The sequence below is a fragment of the Tamandua tetradactyla genome, chromosome 4, assembly GCF_023851605.1.
Source record: "Tamandua tetradactyla isolate mTamTet1 chromosome 4, mTamTet1.pri, whole genome shotgun sequence".
In the NCBI taxonomy this organism is placed as follows: domain Eukaryota; kingdom Metazoa; phylum Chordata; class Mammalia; order Pilosa; family Myrmecophagidae; genus Tamandua; species Tamandua tetradactyla.
This window is the reverse complement of record NC_135330.1, coordinates 183,485,878-183,507,927: the sequence shown is the minus strand read 5'-3', so window position 1 is coordinate 183,507,927 and position 22,050 is coordinate 183,485,878. Positions and strand designations below refer to the sequence as shown.

The following is a 22,050-nucleotide window of genomic DNA, read 5'->3' as shown; positions in this document are numbered from 1 at the left end:
AATTTGCAGGAAACAAGATAACCAGACAAAAATCAATTGTAATTCTATATATAGTTGTATGGATACCAAATGAAAATACAATAAAATTATAAATGCTCAAAAACTAAAATACTTAAGTATAAATCAAAACATGTAGTATAAAAAATATGGATAAGAAATAAATAAAAAGGGGAACAAAGGCTAAAATAAATTGAGTAGATTGAAATACTAGTGGTCAATGAAAGGGAGTGGTATGACATGCATGAGTTTTTTCTTTTTTCTTTCTTTTGATTATGGTGATGAATACACAACTATGTGTTGATACTGTGAGCCACTGATCGTAACCATGTCAAGAATGTTTGTATGCCAAGAGTGATTGTATGTCAAGATGTTGTTCATAATAAAAATATTTTAAAAAACATGTAAAGAACTTGTGTGCTGAAAACTACACAATGCTTATATAGCAAAGAAAATATGAGTGGAGAGACACATTGTGTTTAAAGATCGGAAAACTCAGTAAAGATGCCAATTCTCTTCAAACTGACATACAGGTTTAATGTAACTCTGTTCAGAACCTCAGCAATACTTTTTGTTGATACAGACAATATTGTTTTTAAAATTTGTTTGGAAAGGCAAAGAAAATAGCTAAAAACATTTTGAAAAAGAAGAAGAAAGAAGGAGGATACAGTTTACCTGATTTCAAGGCTGGTTATATAGCAACAGTAATCAAGGCCTCCAAAGAGAGATAGATACCCAAATCAATGGAACAGAAGAGAGAATCCGGAAATACACTCATAAAATATGCCGACTGATATCTGGCAAAGGGGCTAAAGCAATTCAGTGGAGAAGGTCAATATCTTGCATGTGAGACTGAGCTATAGTTTTGCAAGATATTATCATTGGGAGAAACTGGGTAAAAAGTACCTGGGATTACTCTTCATTATTCCTTAGAACTGTGTGTGAATCTACAATTATCTCTAAAAAAGTTTTTTAATTGAGAAAGTCACCTGCTCTGAAAGGCCTTTCTCAATCCCCACAGAAATAAGTGATGAATTCTTATTCTCCCTATGCTTGCACGGTATTAGATGAGACTTAGTCGCTTGATTTCCAGGCCACCTGAGGGTAGGGAGAGTGTGTTTCCACCTGGATTTCCAGAGCACTGATGCTGTACCTGGGACTTATCTGTACTTGGTAAGTGGTGGCAACTCCACTCCATGTTTTCCAAAAACCAATAATTCAGTACTCCTTGAGAGGCATTAGAACTTGAAGACAGAAAATAAAGGCCCTCAGATCGCTTGAGAATTTTCCATTAGTTCTACTTATCTGGCATTGATCCACCATAACAGTTTTTCTATCATTGAATTTTCATTTATTACCTTCTTCTCATGTATTTAATTTTTCTCCATCTCGGTTAGGGATTTCCTAAAGTTAGGAAAAAGTTTGCTCTCTGTGGTCTGCAGTGCTTAGCAACAGGTCTAGACCTGGAGGAAAGTCTCCTTATAATTATTTGGATAAATAATTGCTTAACAGGCTTCTGATGTTTTGGTCTTCTCCAGTGATTTAACACAATGACTGCGTATCAATTCTACTATTGCCTTTATCATACTGAACCTAGGGCGGGGCCACATCTTTTGTTTTTGTATACCCAGAGCTCCATGCTGGGCACACAGTAGGCATTTGATAAATGTATGTTGAATAAAAGGACATGCAAATAAATAGAAAGTGAGAACAAACGCTCCCTGACCAATTCACAAATAATGCAGAAATAAGTATATACCAATAAACTGAATTGCATAGCCTGTTATCTATAGTGATTTACTCATCAGATCATATGCTACAGGGTTTAGCCCAGCTGAAGCTTGCAGGTTCCATGTGGCTAATAAGATGATTCTGCCCATCAAACTCAAGTTGCTCGTGTAATTCAGCTCTTGGTGCTGGGATCCAAGCACGGATACAGGAATAACACAGCACACACTTCCCACAGCCAGAACACTCAGCTGCCTTCTAAAGCTTCTCTCGGTTCCCCGCCCACTCACCTCTCGAAAATTCTGCTCAAAGTGCCGGAGCTGCAGACACTGTTCGAGTTTTTGCTGATGCTTGGCCCAAAACTCATCAAACGCAGCCTCGGTTTCGTTCAGCTGGGCCAGGAGCCTAAGAAGAAAGAGGGGTATCTTTACTGCATGCGAGTGACCATCACCTGGGGGCGCTGGGAGTCACACGTGGAGGACTTACACCAGGAATCAGCAGCTGCAACATGAAGCGGGGTTTCAAACTTATCATGAAGCTTGGTTTCTCCTGCAAGCCTTTCCACAACCCTCACCTACTGGGATTTTATGTGCCGAATTACAGAATTTTGCAAGCATGGAGCAAACCACTTGGTAGTTGGCACAGTTGTACTGAGTTTACTAATTTTTTTAGAAGATCAAGATGGGAAAGGTTTGGACTTCATATTTATAACTTTGGTTCTTGGGAGAAGAATGAGTAAGCTTACTATCACAGGTACCAAGAGGGTCACACACTGTGCTAAACATCCAGTAAGTATCTTCTCATTTAATCCCTGTGAGGATAAATGAGAGAAGGCAGGTGGAGTATTGAACATTTCAAAGCATGATAATATCAGCCACCATTAATTAACCGTACGAGGACTTTACCCTGTGTTCTGTTGGAAACACAAGGCAGAAATCAACAGATTATATCTTTCAGAATGCAAAATAAAGGATTGGGTGGGCAATGGCACAGTGGCAGAGTTCTTGCCTGCTATGCCGGAGACCTGGGTTCAATTCCTGATACCTGCCCATGCGAAAAAAATAAAATAAAAGATCACACTACAAAGCAAGAGGCTGGCATTGAGAGGGAATCTAAGGTTGTCTCCATACCTGTAAACAGAAAGCTAGGGCCTTGCTACTGAACTGTGGGACAAGAGACAGGCAAGCATTTTGGAGGCCGCAGCTATGGAAGTCTAAGGTGCTCCTATTATCACCATTTTGCCTCAACATCCACTTTATGCTTTTGAAAAAAAGGAGTGTTCAGCACTATGAAACCTTCCTACCTAGAAGGATTGCTCTCTTTGGGATTTAGGAAAATGAATTTCAGCATTTCTGAAAGCCCTGGGATGCTAGAGCAGCAAGGGGCCGAGGTCCACTTGCTTCACTTTAAAGATGAGGAAACTGAAGTTCAGAGAGGCAGCGACTGCCCAAGGCCCCTAAGAGCCTGGGTTAGGAGTAGGGCTGCCTGCTCCCATCTGTTGCTTTTTCTCCTACCCTTGTTGGCCTCGGCCATGGCCTTGCATTTCCATAGAGGTTGCTGGCCCCGGACACTCGTGGGCCTGGACCAGAAGGCGGAGCCGGGCAGCGCGCTCACCTCCGCACCGTGGTCTGGTTGTCCAGCTGGTCCTGATTCAGGCTGTGCTCTGGGTTCTTGATCAGAGGCTCCCGGATGCTCTCCAGGAGGCCGCGGCCCTCCTTCAGCGCTAATTTCATATCTTCCTGCGGAAAGAACACAGGCCACCTCTCATCACAAAGCCCCTCGCCAGCTCTTAGAGGTTCACAGCTCAGGTCAGCGTGAATGGTAAGACTGTGTTGGGCATTTCACCCTGAAAAGGGGACGGCGACTAAAAAATAAAGAGTGGAAGAGAAGATAGGTGGCAACGGGCAAGGTAGAAAGGAAACTGAACATGCAGGTTTCTTCTTAAATCTCATCTGTGCTGAGAGCGCTCTTAAAAATTTCACTTTTGAACTGGGGAAGGAAGGCATTCCGATAGTCAGGTTGTGGCTCTCTGCTTCTAAGTTTCCTGTTAACTGCCCAGTTAACTCTCACCCCCTTTTGCTACCTCTGGCAGGGCTAGGGTTACAGGTCACTCAGGGGTAACAGGAATAAGGTAAAAAAGTAACAGGAAACCAGATGTTCTAGATGCCTCTGTTCTTTGGCCACTTCTCACTGCTTGGAGTGAAAGGCTGTTCTAAGGGTGAAAGTGGCCCACTTGGCAGAGAAGGGGGCACAGTCCCCTGAAGTCAGGGGAAATGCTGCTTTAGAGCTGGTCATGTGCAAGCTGGGGGAAAGGATGCAATGTCGTCAGGAGGCCTATTTTCCTCAAAATATATTTACCCTAGAAAGAGATGGTAAATATGCAAATAAAGTAAATATTTTATGAGTGGGAATTTCAATCTGCCAGTCAGTCCACCACAGTATTGCCTGCTTGTCTTCTGAGAAATCAGGGGTAAAAATCCTGTCTGATTCCACTGCCAAGTGATAGAAACCTCTAGTTAGAGGACTCTGTTGTATAGACAGCTAGCAGAGCTCATTTAGAGAAAAGTTGCCCTTAATGCCTGACTTTATTCAAACCCCATAAATTAGTCAAGGACACACAGGATTTCCTAATGGGTTACTTGATGCCAAGTCGTGAATATGTATCGCGGCGTGCATTTTATAGGATTCATTTATGCTGCTCATGCTTTTATAAACTAACACATTTTAATTCTCATTTCAGAAGTTATCCAGCTAGTTGGCATCAAAGACGTCTTTGGAACCTGCTTAAATTCTCAGTTCACCTGATTCAACATCAACTTTTTTTTTCCTTCCAACATATCTCACAGAGGCGGGACCCAGGCTTCCCATCCTCGGTGCCCCGCCCCCTGCCCCACAAGCCTCACGTACCTTCATCTTGTCCTTCTTCTCCGTGTGTGCGGACAGGACCGAGCTCGTTGACTGGACATCATTGGGTAATTCTGTTTCGGCCAGTTCGGTCCCAAAGGACTGAAGCATCTGAGCTGTCTGCTTAACCATGAGGGCGAAGCTTTCAATAGCCTTTGGAAGAGGGAGAACGTGATCGCAAAGCCTCTTGCACACTGAGCCCTCCCGCTGCTCTGAAAGCAGATACCCAGGCTGTAACTCTTCCTCATCGGCCGCCAGGCTGGACACGAGTGGTTTTCCAGAGAGAACGGCAGCTTTCAAAGCAAACCTGGCTGATATCATGTTTACAAATAAATACCTTCAGCGTGGGTTTCCTGACCTCATGACTTCTTCAGAAACACACCGGGCACACTTTAAATATATTTTCATAGCCTAGAGCCATTCTGTACTTGAGGTCTCGCTCTCTCTCCTCGTTATGAGAAGCATGAGCACCGCAAACCACAACACAAGTTTTTGGGATTTTTTTTCCCTTGCCTTTAAGCCCAGAGAAAGCCACTCCCGAATTTATTACTCATGTTATTTCTTTAAGATGACTAGGTCCACTGAGACCATCTCCTCATTCTCGGGGAATAAAACTTTTGTTAATGCGAACATGCTTTGGAAAAGGCAGCATCGTCACGCAAAAGCAATTCTGTTGGAATATCTACAAATCTCCAAGCACCACAACCCACAGCCACTGCCCACCCCCACCCCAAACAAAAACATAACAAAAACCCCAAAACCAACTTACTGTGCGATGACATAGCCACCTGGTGTGGCAATAATCCAGGGTTCCTCCAAGATCCTCAGTCAGTTGTGATTTGTCAATGTAACCATGTAATTCTGGTACTGAGCTCAGCATTATGACCTAAAGGAAAAAAATTATTTGTCACTCACAAACAGAATGTCCATGGGGCTAAACCAACAGACTGAGAGGAAATGTTTTTACTTTTGAATACCGAGTATGACAGAGTGGAAGGCAGCCAGCTTTGGGCTTGAATAAATCTGAATTTAAACCCTGGCTCTATCACTTACTAGCTGTTGGATCTCTGGCAAGTCACTTATTTTCTCTGTGTCTCCTCTTCCTCATTTATAAAATGGGCCTGTTATTGCTGCTCCCAACAGGTCATGGTGAGGATGGCATGATAACCACCGAATTCATGTAAAATCTTTAACAGAGAGCTGGGCATGCAACTGACAATATTTAACAGATGTTTACATATAAAACTAATAGTGCTCTAATATGCAAGTGCATTTTTCTGTCTCTTCCTGCTGAAAACACCATGAGGCCATCAAAGGTACTAATTAGAATCTACACCCCACCACAAAATCAGGCTAATGTCTAAGGAAAGAGTGACGACAATTCATGAAAGCATACACTTTATACATGAAACACACGGTTGCAATGATTAAGTCATTTTTTTTCCATACATGACTTATTTATATACTTTTATATTTCTCTGGACCTTTTTGAGGTCACTCTGCCCATGAGTTTTTAATAAAAATATAGCTTTTGTTCTATAAACTGTCAGATATTAAAAAATGGGTCTTCACAGGCTTAGCACAAATGATACTTCTTTGCATATTGTTAAATACTCTATTCGTTTAAAGCAGTGGTTTCCTCCAGGGGCGGTTTTGTTCCCCAGGCTTCATCTGACAAAGCTGGGGGCGGGGATGGGGTGGGGGGTGGGGTAGGGGTGGTTATTTTTGATTGTGGGATTCTGGGGAGGATGAGTGTGTACTACTGGCATCTAGTGGGCAAAGCCAGAGATGCTAAATATTCTACAAACACAAGGAATTCTACAGCCCCAAATGCCAACAGTGCTGAGATTGAGAAACCCTTATTTAAAGCATAATCTGCATTTTAAGAATAGGTTAAAATTTAAATTTTAGATTAACACTCAGAGCTCTCAATACATGATAATTCCATTCCCTCGTTGTATCTCTAATATAACTATTCCAGCTTTCCCAAATAAATCTGATTTATAACCAGCATAGTCAACGATTGATTCATTGGATAATTTAAGGATTTAAGTTACCTTCCTTTATGATTCTGTATCTCAACTAATATCCTATTCATGCTTAGTTCATATTTAACCACAACAGAAAAGGAATAGGGAATCCCATCTATTTTTTTCTGGCGTGGGCAGGCACCAGGAATCGAACCCAGGTCTCTGGCATGCTAGGTGAGAACTCTGCCTGCTGAGCTACCACTGCCCGCCCTTTTTTTTTTTTTTTTTTTTTAAATAGTTTACTCTCCAGTGTTGACTTAGTATACGGCAATGCAACAGTGGCATGAGTATATTTTTAACAACAGTATTCTTCCGATGATTGCCTTCTATAATTTTGTAGGAATTATCCAAAATGGGCCAGTGAATTTGAAAACCCCAGTGATAAACTTTTTTTGAAACTTGTTTAGACAACACGCTAATGTGACACAGTCGTGTCATTTTGCAGAGGAGACCACAGCATTTAGAAAAGATGACCTCAGTCTTTTTTCCTTTGACACATCTACGGTAAGGAAATTTCCCATTAATGTGGTTTACTTGCCAAACATAAAGATGAGATTAGACAAAGCGACGTCATGCCTGTTATAAGGGCCACAAAACATGTACGTTATTGCTCAAGAGGTGACTGTCCATGGGCTGGAAAGCTCCAAGGGATTAGGCATGCAACACAGAACCTCACACACCTCATCTAGTTTGCTTTAGTGTCATGAACATTAAACTCCAACTGGGTGAAAGTTTACTGCTCTCCATGATTTTACCATTAATCATTTGCAGAAAATGGATTAGTAAAAAGCGAAGACGTCTCTGATGCTCCAAAAATTGGTGGCTGCCACGTGCCCCAAAGCACATGGGTCTCATGGCTACCGAAATGTGGATCTGCAAACACCGAGGACAACAGCGTTTGCACACGGGTTCCCCAGGCCTTGGCAGATCATCCTGTTTCTTTCAGGTATTATCACAGTGCTTTTGGAGGGGCAGATACTGGTCTGTGTCCCGGGCCTCGGAGGTTGTGGGGTGATCTTCATAGAGCATAGAGTGGGATCTTGGCACTCGGCAGAGGCACTGCTGTCGAGACGGATGGAGGGGAAAAGGCCCCAGACCCCAATTTCTTTCCTGTCCGGCCACTTCCAGGGTTCTTGTTTGCTGCATTCCCAGGGACAGGTAATAACTTTACAGAAAGTGACTTCATACCTGGGTTTATTAGATTAACAAGAGCAATTTAGTTAGCATTGTTGGAGAGGTGACGGAGTGCCTGGGGCCAGCCACATCTATTCTTGTTCTCGTTGTAAGGGAGAAGAAATGAATTAATGGAGGTGATTAACTGGCAGCTACCTGCCCCAGGGCTGTTTTCAGAGTAATTGGTATAATGTGGGCTGCCAACCAGGCTTCACAGGAACCATGGGTTGCTTTGATCACACAAACTTTTGAGTTTCTGTGCAGACTTTTTTTTTTTTTTAAAAGACCAATTAGCCTGAATTAGAAGGTGTACTTTTTAAATGGATAATGTTAAAGGACAGGTTTGTCTAGGAATTATCAAGACTTAAAAAAAATTATATCAGAGAAGTCGTAGGTTTACAGAAAAATCATGCAGAAAACATAGAGTTCCCATACAGTACTGCCCCGCAGCCCACAGTTTTCCCTATTATTAACACCTTGCATTAGTGTACTGTTGTTCCAATTGGTGAAACAATATTATTATAATTATAGAGTTAACTGTGATCCACAGTTACAATGGGATTCACTGTCTATGTCATTCAGACCTATGATTTTCAAAAAAAATTTATTCAGGTAACATATATACAGCCTAAAACTTCACCTTTCAATCACATTCACAAACATAATTCAGTGCTGTTAATTACATTCATATATTGTGCTACTGTATCACCATCTATTACAAAGATTTTTCCATCACCCCAATAGAATCTCTGTGCCAATTAAGCATGAACTCCCTATTCCCTTCTCCCCCCTGGCCCATGATAACCTGTATTTTAGTTTCTGACTCCATGAATTTGCTTATTCTAATTATTTCATATAAGTGAGATCATGCAATCTTTTGGTTCTGGCTTATTTCATGCAATATGATGAATGTCTTCGACGTTCATCCATGTGGTTGCATGTATCAGAATTCCATACCTTTTACAGCTGAATAATTCCTTTGTGTGCAGATACCACATTTTGTTTATTCGTTGGTTGATGGACAATGGGGTTGCTTCCATCTTTTAGCAATTGTGAATAATGCTTCTATAAATATTGGTGTGTAAATATATCTGTTTGAGGTCTGGCTTTCAATTCTTTTGGGTATATACCTAGTAGTTTGATTGCTGAGTCACATAGTAATTCTATATTTAACTTTCTGAGGAACTGCCAGACTGTCTTCTACAGCAGCTGTACCATTTTACCTTTCTACCAACAGTGAACAAGGGTTCCTATTACTCCACATCCTCTATAACACTTGCTAGTTTCCAGTCTTTTGCTTTGTTTTGTTTTTTAATGGTAGCCATTCTAGTGGGTGTGAAACGGTGTCTCATTGTGGTTTGGGTTTCCCCATTGAGTAGACTTGGCACCCTTGTCAAAAATCAGTTCGCTACAGAAGCAAGGGTTTACTTCTGAACTATCAATTCAATTCCATTGGTTTATTTGTCTATCCTTGTGCTAGGACCATGATGTTTTGATTACTCTAACTTTGTGATGAGTTTTAAATCAGAAAGTGTAAGTTCTCCTGCTTTGCTCTTCATTCTCAAAATGGCTTTGACTATTAGGGACCTCTTACCCATCCACATATATTTGATGATTGACTTTTCCATTTCTGCAAAGAAGTCTGTTGGATTTTGATTGGGATTGCACTGAATCTATAAATTGCTTTGGATAGTACTGACATCTTAACAGTATTTAGTCTTCCAATCCATGATCATGGAATGTTGTTGAACTTATTTAGGTCTTCTTTGATTTCTTTTACCAATGTTTTATAGTTTTTGGTGTATAAAGTGCTTTATGTCCGGTTGTCAAATTATTCCTAGATATTTTATTCCTTTAGTTACTATTGTAAATGGATTTTTAAAAAATTTCCTCTTCAGACTGTTCATTACTCATGTATAGAAACACAATTGATTTTTGTGGTTTAATCTTCTACCCCAAAACTTAGTTCTAGTAGCATTGTTTTGAATTTTTCAGGATTTTCTCCATATAAGATCAGGTCATCTGCAAATAGGAGAAAGTTCTCTTCTTCCTTTCCAATATGGATAGCTTTTCTTTCTTTTTTTGATTTTTAACTCTCTTTTATTGTGTAGTATAACATAGACACAAAGCAAAAAAATTAAAAAGCAATAGTTTTCAAATTACTCTTCAAAAAGTGGTTACAGAACAGATGCCAGAGTTTGTCATGGGCTACCATATGATCCTCTCAGAATTTTCCTTCTAGCTGCTCCAGAATATAGGACGCTAGAGGGCTTAAATATTTTTTTATCATCACAATCAACTTTTTTTCCTTCTTTTTTTTAAATGAAAAATAACATATATACCAAAAAAGCTATAAATTTCAAAGCACAGGACTGCAATTAGTTGTAGAACATATTTCAGACTTTGACATGGGTTACAGTTTCACAATTTTAGGTTTTTACTTCTAGCTGCTCTAAAATACTGGAGACTAAAAGAGATATCAATTTAATGATTCAGCATTCATATTCATTTGTTAAAACCTATCTTCACTGTATAACTTCACCACCTCCTTTAATCTTTCCATGCCTCTCTTTAGGGGTCTTTGGGCTATGGCAATTCTAAATTTTTGATATTGGAGGGTCTATCGCTAATATGGGGTAGGCAGATGGAACTATCTGATGTTCTAGAGAGGCTGGTTTGGTTTCAGGACTTATCTGGACCAGGGACCCATCTGGGGGTTGTAGGTTTCTGGAAAGTTATTCTAGTGCATGGAACCCTTGTGGAATCTTAAATATTGCCCTGGGTGTTCTTTAGGATTGGCTGGAATGGTCCTGGTTGGAGGTTGGCAGGTTATGATAGGTAGCAAGGTGTACCAGAAGCTTGTGTAAGATCTACCTCCAGAGTAGCCTCTCGACCCTATTTGAACTCTCTCTGCCACTGATACTATATTCGTTACACTTCTTTTCCTTCTTTTGATCAGGATAGCATTGTTGATCCCATGGTGCCAGGTCTGGATTCATCTCTGGGAGTCATCTCCCATGTCTGCCAGGGACTTTCACCCTTGGATGTCATGTCCCACTTAGCGGGGAGGGCAATGATTTCACTTGCAGAGTTGGTCTTAGAGAGACTGAGGCCACATCTGAGCAATAAAAGAGGTCCTCCAGAAGTAACTCTTAGGGATGCCTATAAGTACTCTAAGCTTCTCTGCTACCTACATAAGTTTCATAAGAGTAAGCCTCATGATCAAGAGCATGGCCTATTGATTTGGGTGTCCCTAAAGTTTGACACAGATCGGGGGATTCCCTGGTGGTAAGGTTTAATCATTTCATATTAATTTTCCCATCCCTCACAGGACTTTGACAACATTTTTTGATTATCTGCTTAATATACTCTAGGATGTGTCCAGGTATTACAATAATCTATACAGGATTAAAGGACTTCTTTCTTATTCTGTGCTCCTTGTGTTTCAGTTGTTCAAATGAGCTATACAGATAGGTTGAATTAGTTATGCACTACAGAAAATTTCAGTTGAAGGCCAAATAAACCTTTCTTCCATGGTCTCAAAGAGTATGTATGGTTCTAAAATATAGACAGTCTTCCTCACCCATATGTTCTGACTTACTTTAACCCCAGTCTGCTCGGCTTCATTCTTATCTCTAAATATCAGGTTATATATATAAAACAGCCTCTCAAAATCCAGAAATAATAATCACCACTCTGGACTTAATGTGTCTGCTCTAAACGCTTACAATCGAGGCCCCTGTTTTCTCATTAGTATTTTCTAAAGGTGACCATACCATTGTTGTTCTTTTGTTTCTGACTTATTTTGTTTCACCAAATGTCCCACATGTTCATTCACATCGTTGCATGTCTCATGACTTTGATCCTTTTCGTAGCAGCACAGCCTCGGTCATAAGTATACACCATCGTTTGCCAACCCTATAGACATCTGCATTTATCGGGCATCATGTAGAGGGCCCAGAGTCCACAGTCCACCAACATTCTCAATTTTAGATAATTTCATTGTACCCAAGAGAAAGAAAACCAATAAACACACCCTCACCAAAGAGGAGATCTAAACCTCCTCTTAACTCTTGTCCCTCACTCCATTATTTACCTCTGCTGTTGCTCATAGCTCATAGCTCAACATAGCTCATAGCATGCAATAATAGTTTTCCCCCATACCCTGGGCTTAAACACTCTTTGTACAAGAATCATATCTTTGATGCAATTCTTGCGAGAACAAATTCATATTTCTAGTATGAATCAGTGAGACACGTAGGTTATACAACCCCTTTCAATCTTGTTCATCTTCGATACGGTAATATTACTTATAGACCCACTAGAGAACCACCTTCACTCCTATCTATTCTCTTACATTGGAGTTCAATCTCATTAGCTATGGCTCACCCATCTCTAGCTTCTATGTATCTCTAAGTCCCCTATATTCTGTATTACAAGCCTCTGATTATACCTTTATCCTGGTCATAAAAGTGGAATCATACAAGATCTATCTGTTTGTCTGGCTAATTTCACTCAGCATTACGTCCTCAAAGCTCATCCATTTTGTCATGTGCTTCAGGATGTCATTTTGTCTTACTGCTGCATAATATTCCATCATATGTATATACCACATTTTGTTGATCCACTCGTCTTGTTGATAGACATTGGTTTGTTTCTATCTTTTGGTGATTGTGAATAATGCTGCTATGAACATCGGTGTGCAAATGTCTACTTGAGTCGTTGCTTTCAGCTCTTCTGGGTATATACCAAGTAGTGCTATTGCTGGGTCATAGGGCAACTCAATATTTAGTTTCTTAATGAACCGCCAAACAGTCTTCTATAGTGGCTGCACCATTATACATTCCCACCAGCAGTGCCTAAGTGTCCCAGTTTCTCCACATCCTCTCCAACATTTATAGTTTCCTGTTTATTTAATAGCAACATTTATAGTTTCCTGTTTGTCTTGTGTGAGGTGATATCTAATTGTAGTCTTGATCTGCATTTTCCTTATAACCAGTGAAAATGAGCATCTCTTCATGTGCTTTTGAGCCATCTGTATTTGCTCTTCAGAAAAATGTCTGTTCATATCTTTAGCCCATTTTATAATGGGGTTATTTGTTCTTTTGTTGTTGAGTCATATGATTTCTTTGTATATATAGGAAATCAAACCTTTGATAGGTGATTTCCAAATATTTTGTCCCATTGAGTTGGCTGCCTCTTCAGCTTTTTGACAAAGTCTTTTGAAATGCAGAAGCATTTGATTTTGAGGAGTTCCCATTTATCTATTTTTTTGTTGTTGCTTGTACTATGGGTGTAAATTTTAGAAAGCTACCTCCTATTACTAGGTCTTGAAAATGTTTTCCAACATTTTCTTCTAGAAGCTTTATGGTACTAGTTCTTATATTTAGGTGTTTGATCCACTTTGAATTAATTTTTGTGTAGGGTGTAAGATAGAGGTCTTCTTTCATTCTCTTGGCCATTGATAGCCAGTTCTTCCATGCCCAATTATCGAAAAGACTATTTTGCCCCAGTTCAGAGGATTTGGGGGCCTTGTCAAAAATCAGTTGACCAGGGCAGGCCACAGTGGCTCAGCAGGCAGAGTTCTTCTTGCCCGCCATGCGGGAGACTAGGGTTTGTTTCCTGGTGCCTGCCCACGCAAACAAAACAAAACAAAACAAAAATCAATTGACCATAGGTTTGTTGGTCTATTTCTGTGTTCTCGATTTGATTCCATTGGTCAATGCGTCTATCTTTGTGCCAGTACCATGCTGTTTTGACCACGGTGGCTTTATAATAGGTTTTAAAGTCAGGGAGTGTTAATCTTTTATTTCTTTATGTTGCCTAATTTCTCTGGCTAAAACTTCAATACAATGTTGAATAACAGTGTTGACGGTAGATATCCCCTTGTCTTGTTCTTGATCTTTCAGGGAAAGCTTTCAGTCATGGGTTTCTCATATATATCCTTTATCAGGTTGAGGATGTTTTCCTCTATTCCTAGTTTTCTAAGTATGTTTCTCAAGAAGGGGTGCTAGATTCTGTCAAATGTCTTTCCTGTGTCATTGGAGATGATCATGTGGTTTTTCCTTTTTTCTATTAATATCATGTGTTATATTAATTGATTTTCTTATCTTGAACCACTTCTACATAGCTGGGATGAATCCCGCTTGATCAAGGTGCATATATAATCCTTTTAATGCACTGTTAGATCCAGTTTGCTATATTTTGTTGAAGATTTTTACATCTATTTTCATAAAGGATATTGGTCTGTAGTTTTCTTTTCTTGTGGCATTCATATCTGATTTTGGGATTAGGGTGCTATTGGTCTCATAGCTTGAGTTAAGAAGTGTGCCCTTTTCTTCCTTCTTTGGAAGGCTTTGAGGATGATTCATGTTAATTCTTCCTAGAATGTTTGGCAATGGAGCCATCTGGTCCTGGGCTTTTCTATGTTGGGGGTTTTTGATTACTAGTTCAATTTCTACTTGTTATTGTTCTGTTGAGATCCTCTATTTCTTCTTGAGTCAATGTAGGCAGTTTGTGTATTTCTTGGAATTTGTTCATTCATCAGCTTTGTTGTTGTACAGTTGTTCACAGTATCCAGTTAAAATCCTTTTTATTTTTTGTGGTGTTGGTAATAATGTTCACCTTTTTAATTTGAGATTGTAGTTATTTGGATCCTCTCTCTTTTTTTTTGTCAGTCTAGAACTACACATCTGTCAATTTTATTGATGTTTTCAAAGAACCAGTTTCTGATTTTGTTGATTCTATTGTTGGTCGTTTTTTTATTCTCTATTTCATTCTGCTATACTCTAATCTTTATTTCCTTCCCCCAGCTTGCTTTGGTTGGGTTTGCTCTTCTTTTTCTAGATCCTTCAGTTGTGATGTCAGGTCTCTGATTCCATTTTTTCTTTTTTAATGCAAGCATTTAGAACTATAAATTTGCCTCTCTGCATTGCATTTGTTGCATCCCATAAGTTTTGGTGTGTTGTATTTTTGTTTTTTTTGTTGTTGTATTTTTGTTTTCAGTTCTCTCAAGATATTTCCTAATTTTGCTTGTGACATATTCTTTAACCCACTGCTTGTAAGAGCACATTAATTTCTACATCCTTGTTAATATTCCAGTTCTTTCTTTATTAATTTCTAGCATCATACCACTGTGATTGGAGAAGATGCATTGCGTGATTGTGATATTTTTTAATGACTGAGAATTGCTTTGTAACATAACATATGGTCCTAGGGAATGATCCACGTGCGCTTGAAAAGAATGTGTATTCTTCTGCTTTTGGATGAAAGGCTCTAAATATGTTAGGTCTAGTTGTATTGTTGAAATCTTCTATTTCCTAATTGAATTTCTATCTAGATGTTCTATTTGTTATTGAAAATGTTCTATTGTTATTGAAAATGGTGTACTGAAGTCTCCTACTCTAAAATGTAGGAAAAAATTTTTTTCCTTGTAGATAGGTCAATATTTGCTTCCTATATTTTGTGGCTCTGCTTCTAAATGCATATATATTTATAATTATGTCTTCTTGTTGAATTGACCCCTTTATCACATCACCGTGACTTTCTTTGTCCCTTGTAACAGTTTTTGACTAAGTTTATTTTACCTGATATAAGTATGGGTACCCCAGCTTTCTTTTGATTTATATTTGCATGGTATATTTTTTCCATCTTTTCATGATCAACCTATTTATGTCTTTGAATTTAAGGTAAGTCTCTTGTAAACAGCATGTAGTTGGGTCATGTTTTATATCCATTCTGCCAATCTGCTTTTTTTACTGGTAATTTGAAATAATTTGCATTTAAATAAACTATGATAACATAAGATTTTCTTCTGTCCTTTTGCTATTTGGTTTACGTAAATTTTATAATATTTTTGTCCCTCAATTCTACCATTAATGGCTATTTTCTTATTTGTTTGATTTTTTCCTATTGTATAATTTTCAGTCCCTTTTCATTTCTTTCTGTATATACCTTTCATATATTTCCTTTATGGTTACCATGGGGTTTAAATTTAACATCCTAAATCTATAACAATCATTTTTGATTTGATACCAACTTAACTTCATAGCATACATATACACTGTTCCTATACCCCTCTGTTTCCCCACTTTTTTGTTGTACTACTTACAAATTATACCTGTTTTCTATTGTATGCCCCAACCATTGATTTGTCAGTACAGTTTATGCATCTGCATTTTAGAACCTGTAAAAACCAAAAAGTGTAGTTACATACCAAAAACTACAATATAATAGTATCGGCATTTATAATCACCCATATGATTACCTTTACTGGAGGTCTTCATTTCTTTATGCTGCTTTGATCTATTCTCTAGCGGCCTTTCCTTTCAGTCTGAAGAACTCCTTTAGCATTGCTTATAAGGCAGGTCTAGTGGTAACAAATTCCCTTAGCTTTCATTTATCTGGGAATGTCTTAATCTCTCCCTCATTTTTGCAAGACTGTCTTGCCACATAAAAAATTACTGCTTAAAAAAAAGCTAAAAAATTATTGCTTGGTAAATGTTTTCTTTCGTCACCTCAAATATTTCAAACCACTCTTGCCTCTATGGTTTTTGAGGAATAGCCACTTATTTTACTGGAATTCCCTTGCATGTAACACATTGCTTTTCTCTTGCAGCTTTTAGAATTCTCTTTTTGCCTTTGGCATCTGATAGTTTGAGTACAATGTGTTTGGGTATAGTTCTTTTTGAGTTTATCTTCTTTGTGGTTCATTGGAATGCTGCTATTATTTCTTGAGTATTTCTTCTGCCCCTTTCTCTTTCTTCTCCTTCTGGGACTGCTATAATGCATATGTTAGTATACTTGATAGTGTCCCACAGGTCTCTTAGGCCTTGCTCACTTTTTATATTCCTTTTTCTTTCCACTCCTCAGTTTGAATCATTTCAACTATCTTGACTTTGAGTTCATTGATTCTTTTTTTAACAAGCTCCAATCTACTGATGAAATCCTTTGGGGAATTTTTCATTTCCATTATTGTGTCTTCAATTCCAGTTTTTCTGTTTGACTCCTTTTAAAAATTTCTCTCTCTTTATTGAGATTCTCATACTGTTCATTCATTGTTTCTTTGATATTCTTAGAGCTTTCTCTGTGTTTTCCTTTATTTCCATGAGCATATTCAAGATGTATTTAAATCTTTGGCTGGTCTGTCCAAAGCCTGGTCTTCTTTATTGATGGTTTCTAAATTTATATATGTTCCTTTGTGTAAGCCATTTTTTCTTGTTTGTTTATCTTGAAATCTTTTGTTGCATGTTATATTTTAGAGTATTAACTCTGGAATTTAGTCCTTGAGCTGTCAGTTCCTTAAGTTTGTATCCAGATAGTGATATGACAGGTATTCTCTTGAGCACCAGGAGCTAAAACAAATAAGCCAAGGCAAAAATAAAAACACCTTTCACAGTTTTTGCATATTGGCTCTGCATTGGCTGGTGCTCTCCTTCAGCGTTTAGGCCTCCTAGCAAGAATATCAGTCTAAACCAAAAGAGAAGTGGACAGTCTTCTCTGTCTTTTCTGAGCCTTAGTCTTATCTTGTTTTGTGCTCACTTGTGGCCTTAGGAACTCCCCTGTATATATAGGAATTTGAATGCCTTCTCTACTCCCTATGAAATAGACTTTCTTTCCATTCTGGGTTCTTTATTATATTTCTTCAAGCACATAATCTTTATCCTCAGGCCACTTTGACTTAGTTGTTTCTTATACTGTTTACACAGCTGTCCACAAGCTACTTCTGCCTGCCGCGTAAATTCTGGAGGGTGAGCCTGAGACAAGTTTCCTGGTTCAGGCTTTCAGGTTGCCACGTAAAATAAGGCACCCCAGCATGCACATAGGGGTACTTTGTTCCCACAATGGGAGCACAGGCTGGCACCACACTGTGCTGGGGAGGGGGTGAGGAAGAGGACCTCAAGGGTTCCACGAATTTCTCCTATCATTTATAAAGCTGTGTTTTCTTGATTCTGCCTGTGATGGTTAGGTTCTGGCATCAACTTGATGCCCAGTTGTCTGGTCAGGCAAGTACTGACCTAACTGTTGCTGCAAAGATATTTCATAGCTGATTGATAAACTGGAAGGAAGGCTGGTTTATTAAATCATCAGCCAGTTGATTGCAGCTGTGGCTGGTTACATCTACAATCAAGTGAGGTCAGTCTCCCACAAATGAGATAATCTAATCAATCAAAGACTTTTAAGGAAGAAGAAAGACTTCACTGTTTCTTCAGCCAGCAAGCCTCTCCTGTGGAGTTCATCAAGACCTTTCATCAGAGACACCAGCTTCACAGCCTGCCCTATGGATTTTGGACTCTTGTATTCCCATGGTTGCATAAAACACCTTTATAAAACTCATATTTACAGATCTCTCTGGTTGGTTCTGTTTCTTTAGAGAAACCTGACTAATACACTGCCTTTTTCCTGTTATTACAACCCTTTAACTGTTTTCTGGAGTTCTGAAGAAGATGGTTCTGCCATGTTTTGCTAGTTGCTCAAAAATTCTGTGGGAAATGGCACCCTGGGGTGTCTTATCTACTATCTTGGTTGACTGCAAGTCCCTGCTAGACCTTGTACCCAGCACCAGTCGGCAGCTCAGAGGAATCCCAAAACAGTCCGGATAGATGCTTGTATCCACTTCCTCTAGATCCTCTCTTATCCTCTTGGGGTGCTGACAGGACATGGTATTCCTAACTAGGAGCTCTTCCATCCATCAGGGATCTCTTTTTCTTTAGTTTTAACAGATGTAAGAATGTCCAATGATTTGTGGTTTTCTGGTAAACCTCTTAAGCTTTTACAGTGGTCTAACCAAGACCATGGCTTTGCACAATATGGCACAGGAGATGGGTAATGATGGGTGGGTGAGAGGAGGAAAAAAGGAATAAAGTCTTCTACCATGCATGACAGCATTAAGAAGAAGGTCATGTTCTGATTATATCATCTGGGGCTTTATTGATGGCACAGCATTAAGGCTGGCACCTTGAGAATTTCGATTATCATAGATGGGCCAAGTATTCAATTAAGCACAGTTCTGCCTTTGGAGATAAAGCTTGGGTATACTTACCGGTACCTTCATTTTAAAGTCATCTCTATTGAATTTGAAAGCGATGTCAGAGAGAGTCCTTTGGAAAAATCCTGTTGGGCGCAGAACAAGGACGAGCTGTAGGTTTGCTGGGAAAGATGCCTGTGAGAAATAATGAAAAGGGGCTGAGACACCACTTATGGATAGACATAGCTGCTAATGCACTGGGGTCACTGCATGCTGCAGTGGACTGCATGGTTCAGAGCTCCAAAAGTAGAGGACTTTGAGATACTTTCAACACATCAACATTACACCAAAATACAACGGGTCATAAGGATGGTTAAATGCGCTAATCTCTATTAAAAGCATTAGAATATTTTAAAAGAAAAGGAAAAAATGTCACATTCTTTGTTACAATTACGTTATGCTGCTCATACACTTACACAGACTAAAAAGACAAAAGTTTATATACTTGCCAAACAAATGCAAAGCTATATAGATACATAAATGCATTATCCAAAACAAATAAGAATATAAGCTTATACCCTAGTGCGTGCACACACACACACACACACACACACTCAGGTATAGTTACATGAATATATTTGGTCATTAAATCTGCCACTTACAAGGTGTATGATCTTGGGAAAGTTATTTAACCTCTCTGTGCCTCAGTTTCTTTGTCTGCAAAATGGGGTAATATTAGTCCTACACCATTGCCCTATCTTGAGGAGTAAATGAGCAAATACATATGCAATGCTTGGAAAAAAGAAGTGCTCAAAAACTTGGCTAGTACAGATACATAAATAAAAGGTTACTCTAGGTGCCAAATTATTTCCAGATGCTGAAATCTAGAGAGACCCCATCAGTATTAAAAAAGAAAGAAATTTTGAAGGATTTCTGCAGAAAATGATTAAATGCACCTAAAATGTAAAAAAGAATGGCATAGGCCTAAGACCTGAAAAGAAATGGAATAAGAGAAATTCGCTTGCCAAAATACCTTGGCTACAAGGTAGTGCCTGTGTCAGACTCTAATATGAAAGGCTAGTCTAGGCAGGAGGGACAAAACAGCAGAAGAGAGCCCTAAAGATTATGGGACTAGGGAAGCAGCTCCAGTCTCCTAGCAGGGAAAGGGTGGGGCCAAGAGCTGGGGTGGGCTGGCCACATCAGTGGGCAGAAAAGCCCTGGGTTCCTCTCTTTCCCATCCTACACTGCATCGGTCGTCCTGGAAATTCTGGATCATGCTAACCCCCAAGTTCTAACAGAACCCTACGATTATAAAATACAACAACTGAGACCTCACTTAGGAATATAAAATAAATCTCTGTAGTATTTTCATAATCGCTGTAGCAAGGCCTCCTTGGCAAAGTGTCAGCAAGGACTCAAAACTGAAGCATGTGGGGGGTGCGAAGGTAGTTCAGTGGTAGAATTCTTGCCCACCACGTGGGAGACCTGGGTTCGATTCCCAGTCCATGCACTTCCTCCCAAAACAAAGAAACAAGCAAAGCACACGAAAACCAATAAACTAACAAAAATTCAACAAATGCTGCTGCAGTAACGGGATACTCACATGGAAAAATAATGAAATGTGACCCTGCCATACAAAAAAAAAATCGAAGCATGTGCTTCATTTCAAACCATCTTACTTTGTAGTAAATGAAACGCCAGAGAGTCCACCCCCCTCTCGGATTTCAGAAGGAACAAACATGTTGATCATTTAAAACACTGTCAATCAATTAAAGGCTGAAGCCCAAGAAATGTCACAAAGCAGGTCACCTTCTAGCTCTCAGGGCAGCACTGAAAGCTGGGCTTTGCTCTGGTGTGGAACAGCAGCTTAAGGAACTAGTCTAGTACGTCATAAGACATCATCTTATTCTTGTGAGCAATTCATTTAAGAGGAGTATCCCTTCTGTTGAAAAGGGGCAATTTTTATTGAACTCTGTCCTTAAAGCTCTTTGCCAATGGCTCTCAAACCTTGGCTGTAAAATACAGACTGCTGGGCCCCAGAGTTTCTGATTCTAGTCAGTTGGGGTCGGACCTGTAGTTCTAACAACTTCCCAGGTGATGCCGACGCTGCTGCTCCGGGAACCCCACTTTGAGAACCACTGCCCCCTGACTCCTGTGCTTGATAGTTCCTCAGGGATTCTGGCCTCAGGTGAGAAAAGGTGCCTCACATATGAGAAAAATAAAGCGCTAAGAAAGGCGGGCCAACACCTGGCGCTAGGGCAATCTGGCCAGGATTTTAACCATTAGGCACGAGTTAGTCCACCACCCAGGAACAGCGTGGGGTATGGACACAGTGTGAGTCTGGGGACAGGAGCCTATGGCTCATCAGATGAATGGCCACGGGCCCTTTGCTTGTTCCAAGCTCAGTGTCATCTTCTGTGAATGGAGTCACTCGAATACACTTCAAAACGTTTTGGAAGATAAAATAAAATAGTAAGGGGGAAAGAGTTATATACTAAATTGCTATAAAAGGTTCTTTATTTTCACCCCTCCCTTTCTTGCAGCAAACAGTACAGAACTCAGCAATACCCACAGAACGACAAGGGAACGTATGAATAGCCAAATAGAAAGAATCTACTGCTGGGAGGCAGGAAACCAGAGAGACTGAGACTGCTCCCTGGAGTCAAACTGCTTGTTTCAAATCTCTCCTCTTAGACAAGTTCCTTATTCTCTCTGTGCCTCTGTCTACTATTGTGTAAACTGAGGCTAAAAATTTTTATGGTTTTCGTGGGTTTGTATTCTGAGGATTAAATGAGATAATACAATGGCTAGAGGCAGCACAGCTCTGGGGCCACGTTAAGAAAAATACATACAAGTTATTATTACTACCAGTAATATATTATATTATGGTTTATATTTTATAACTGTCTGCATTCCACAGTTAACTTGGGTAAGACAGAGGTTGATTTGTTCCAACATTAATTAAAGCGGCCTGGGAAGATAAGTTAGGGTCATGCCAGAAAGATGAAAACAAACCATTTTTAAAAGCTTTAGGGATTCTTTAAGATCATTTGCTGCAAAGGGAACAATGAATCTGGAACATTGCTTCATTAGGAACATACAAATATCCACAAGACTTAGAAACTCGTATAAAACCCAGAATCCTTAAGAAACATTGTAAAGCTGCTAATTCTGCAAACTGAAGCTGGTGCAATTTGTGCGTCGGGGTAGTGAGGCGGGAAATGCTGTGTGGACATGGGCAGCAGGCCTGGC

At 39.5% G+C, this 22,050-nt stretch overlaps 1 protein-coding gene across 19 annotated transcripts in view; it reads right to left on the bottom strand.

Moving 5' to 3' along the window:
- Positions 1-22,050, bottom strand: part of MCF2L (MCF.2 cell line derived transforming sequence like) — a 331,118-nt gene that overhangs the window by 35,960 nt on the left and 273,108 nt on the right. For all 19 annotated transcript variants that reach the window (XM_077158711.1, XM_077158710.1, XM_077158723.1 and 16 more), the window contains 5 exons: positions 18,874-18,993; positions 5,399-5,515; positions 4,633-4,782; positions 3,340-3,464; positions 2,016-2,130 (listed from right to left, as the gene is read on the bottom strand). In XM_077158711.1, the coding sequence (XP_077014826.1) occupies positions 2,016-2,130; positions 3,340-3,464; positions 4,633-4,782; positions 5,399-5,515; positions 18,874-18,993 (627 nt within the window). The remainder of the gene's footprint in view (positions 1-2,015; positions 2,131-3,339; positions 3,465-4,632; positions 4,783-5,398; positions 5,516-18,873; positions 18,994-22,050) is intronic.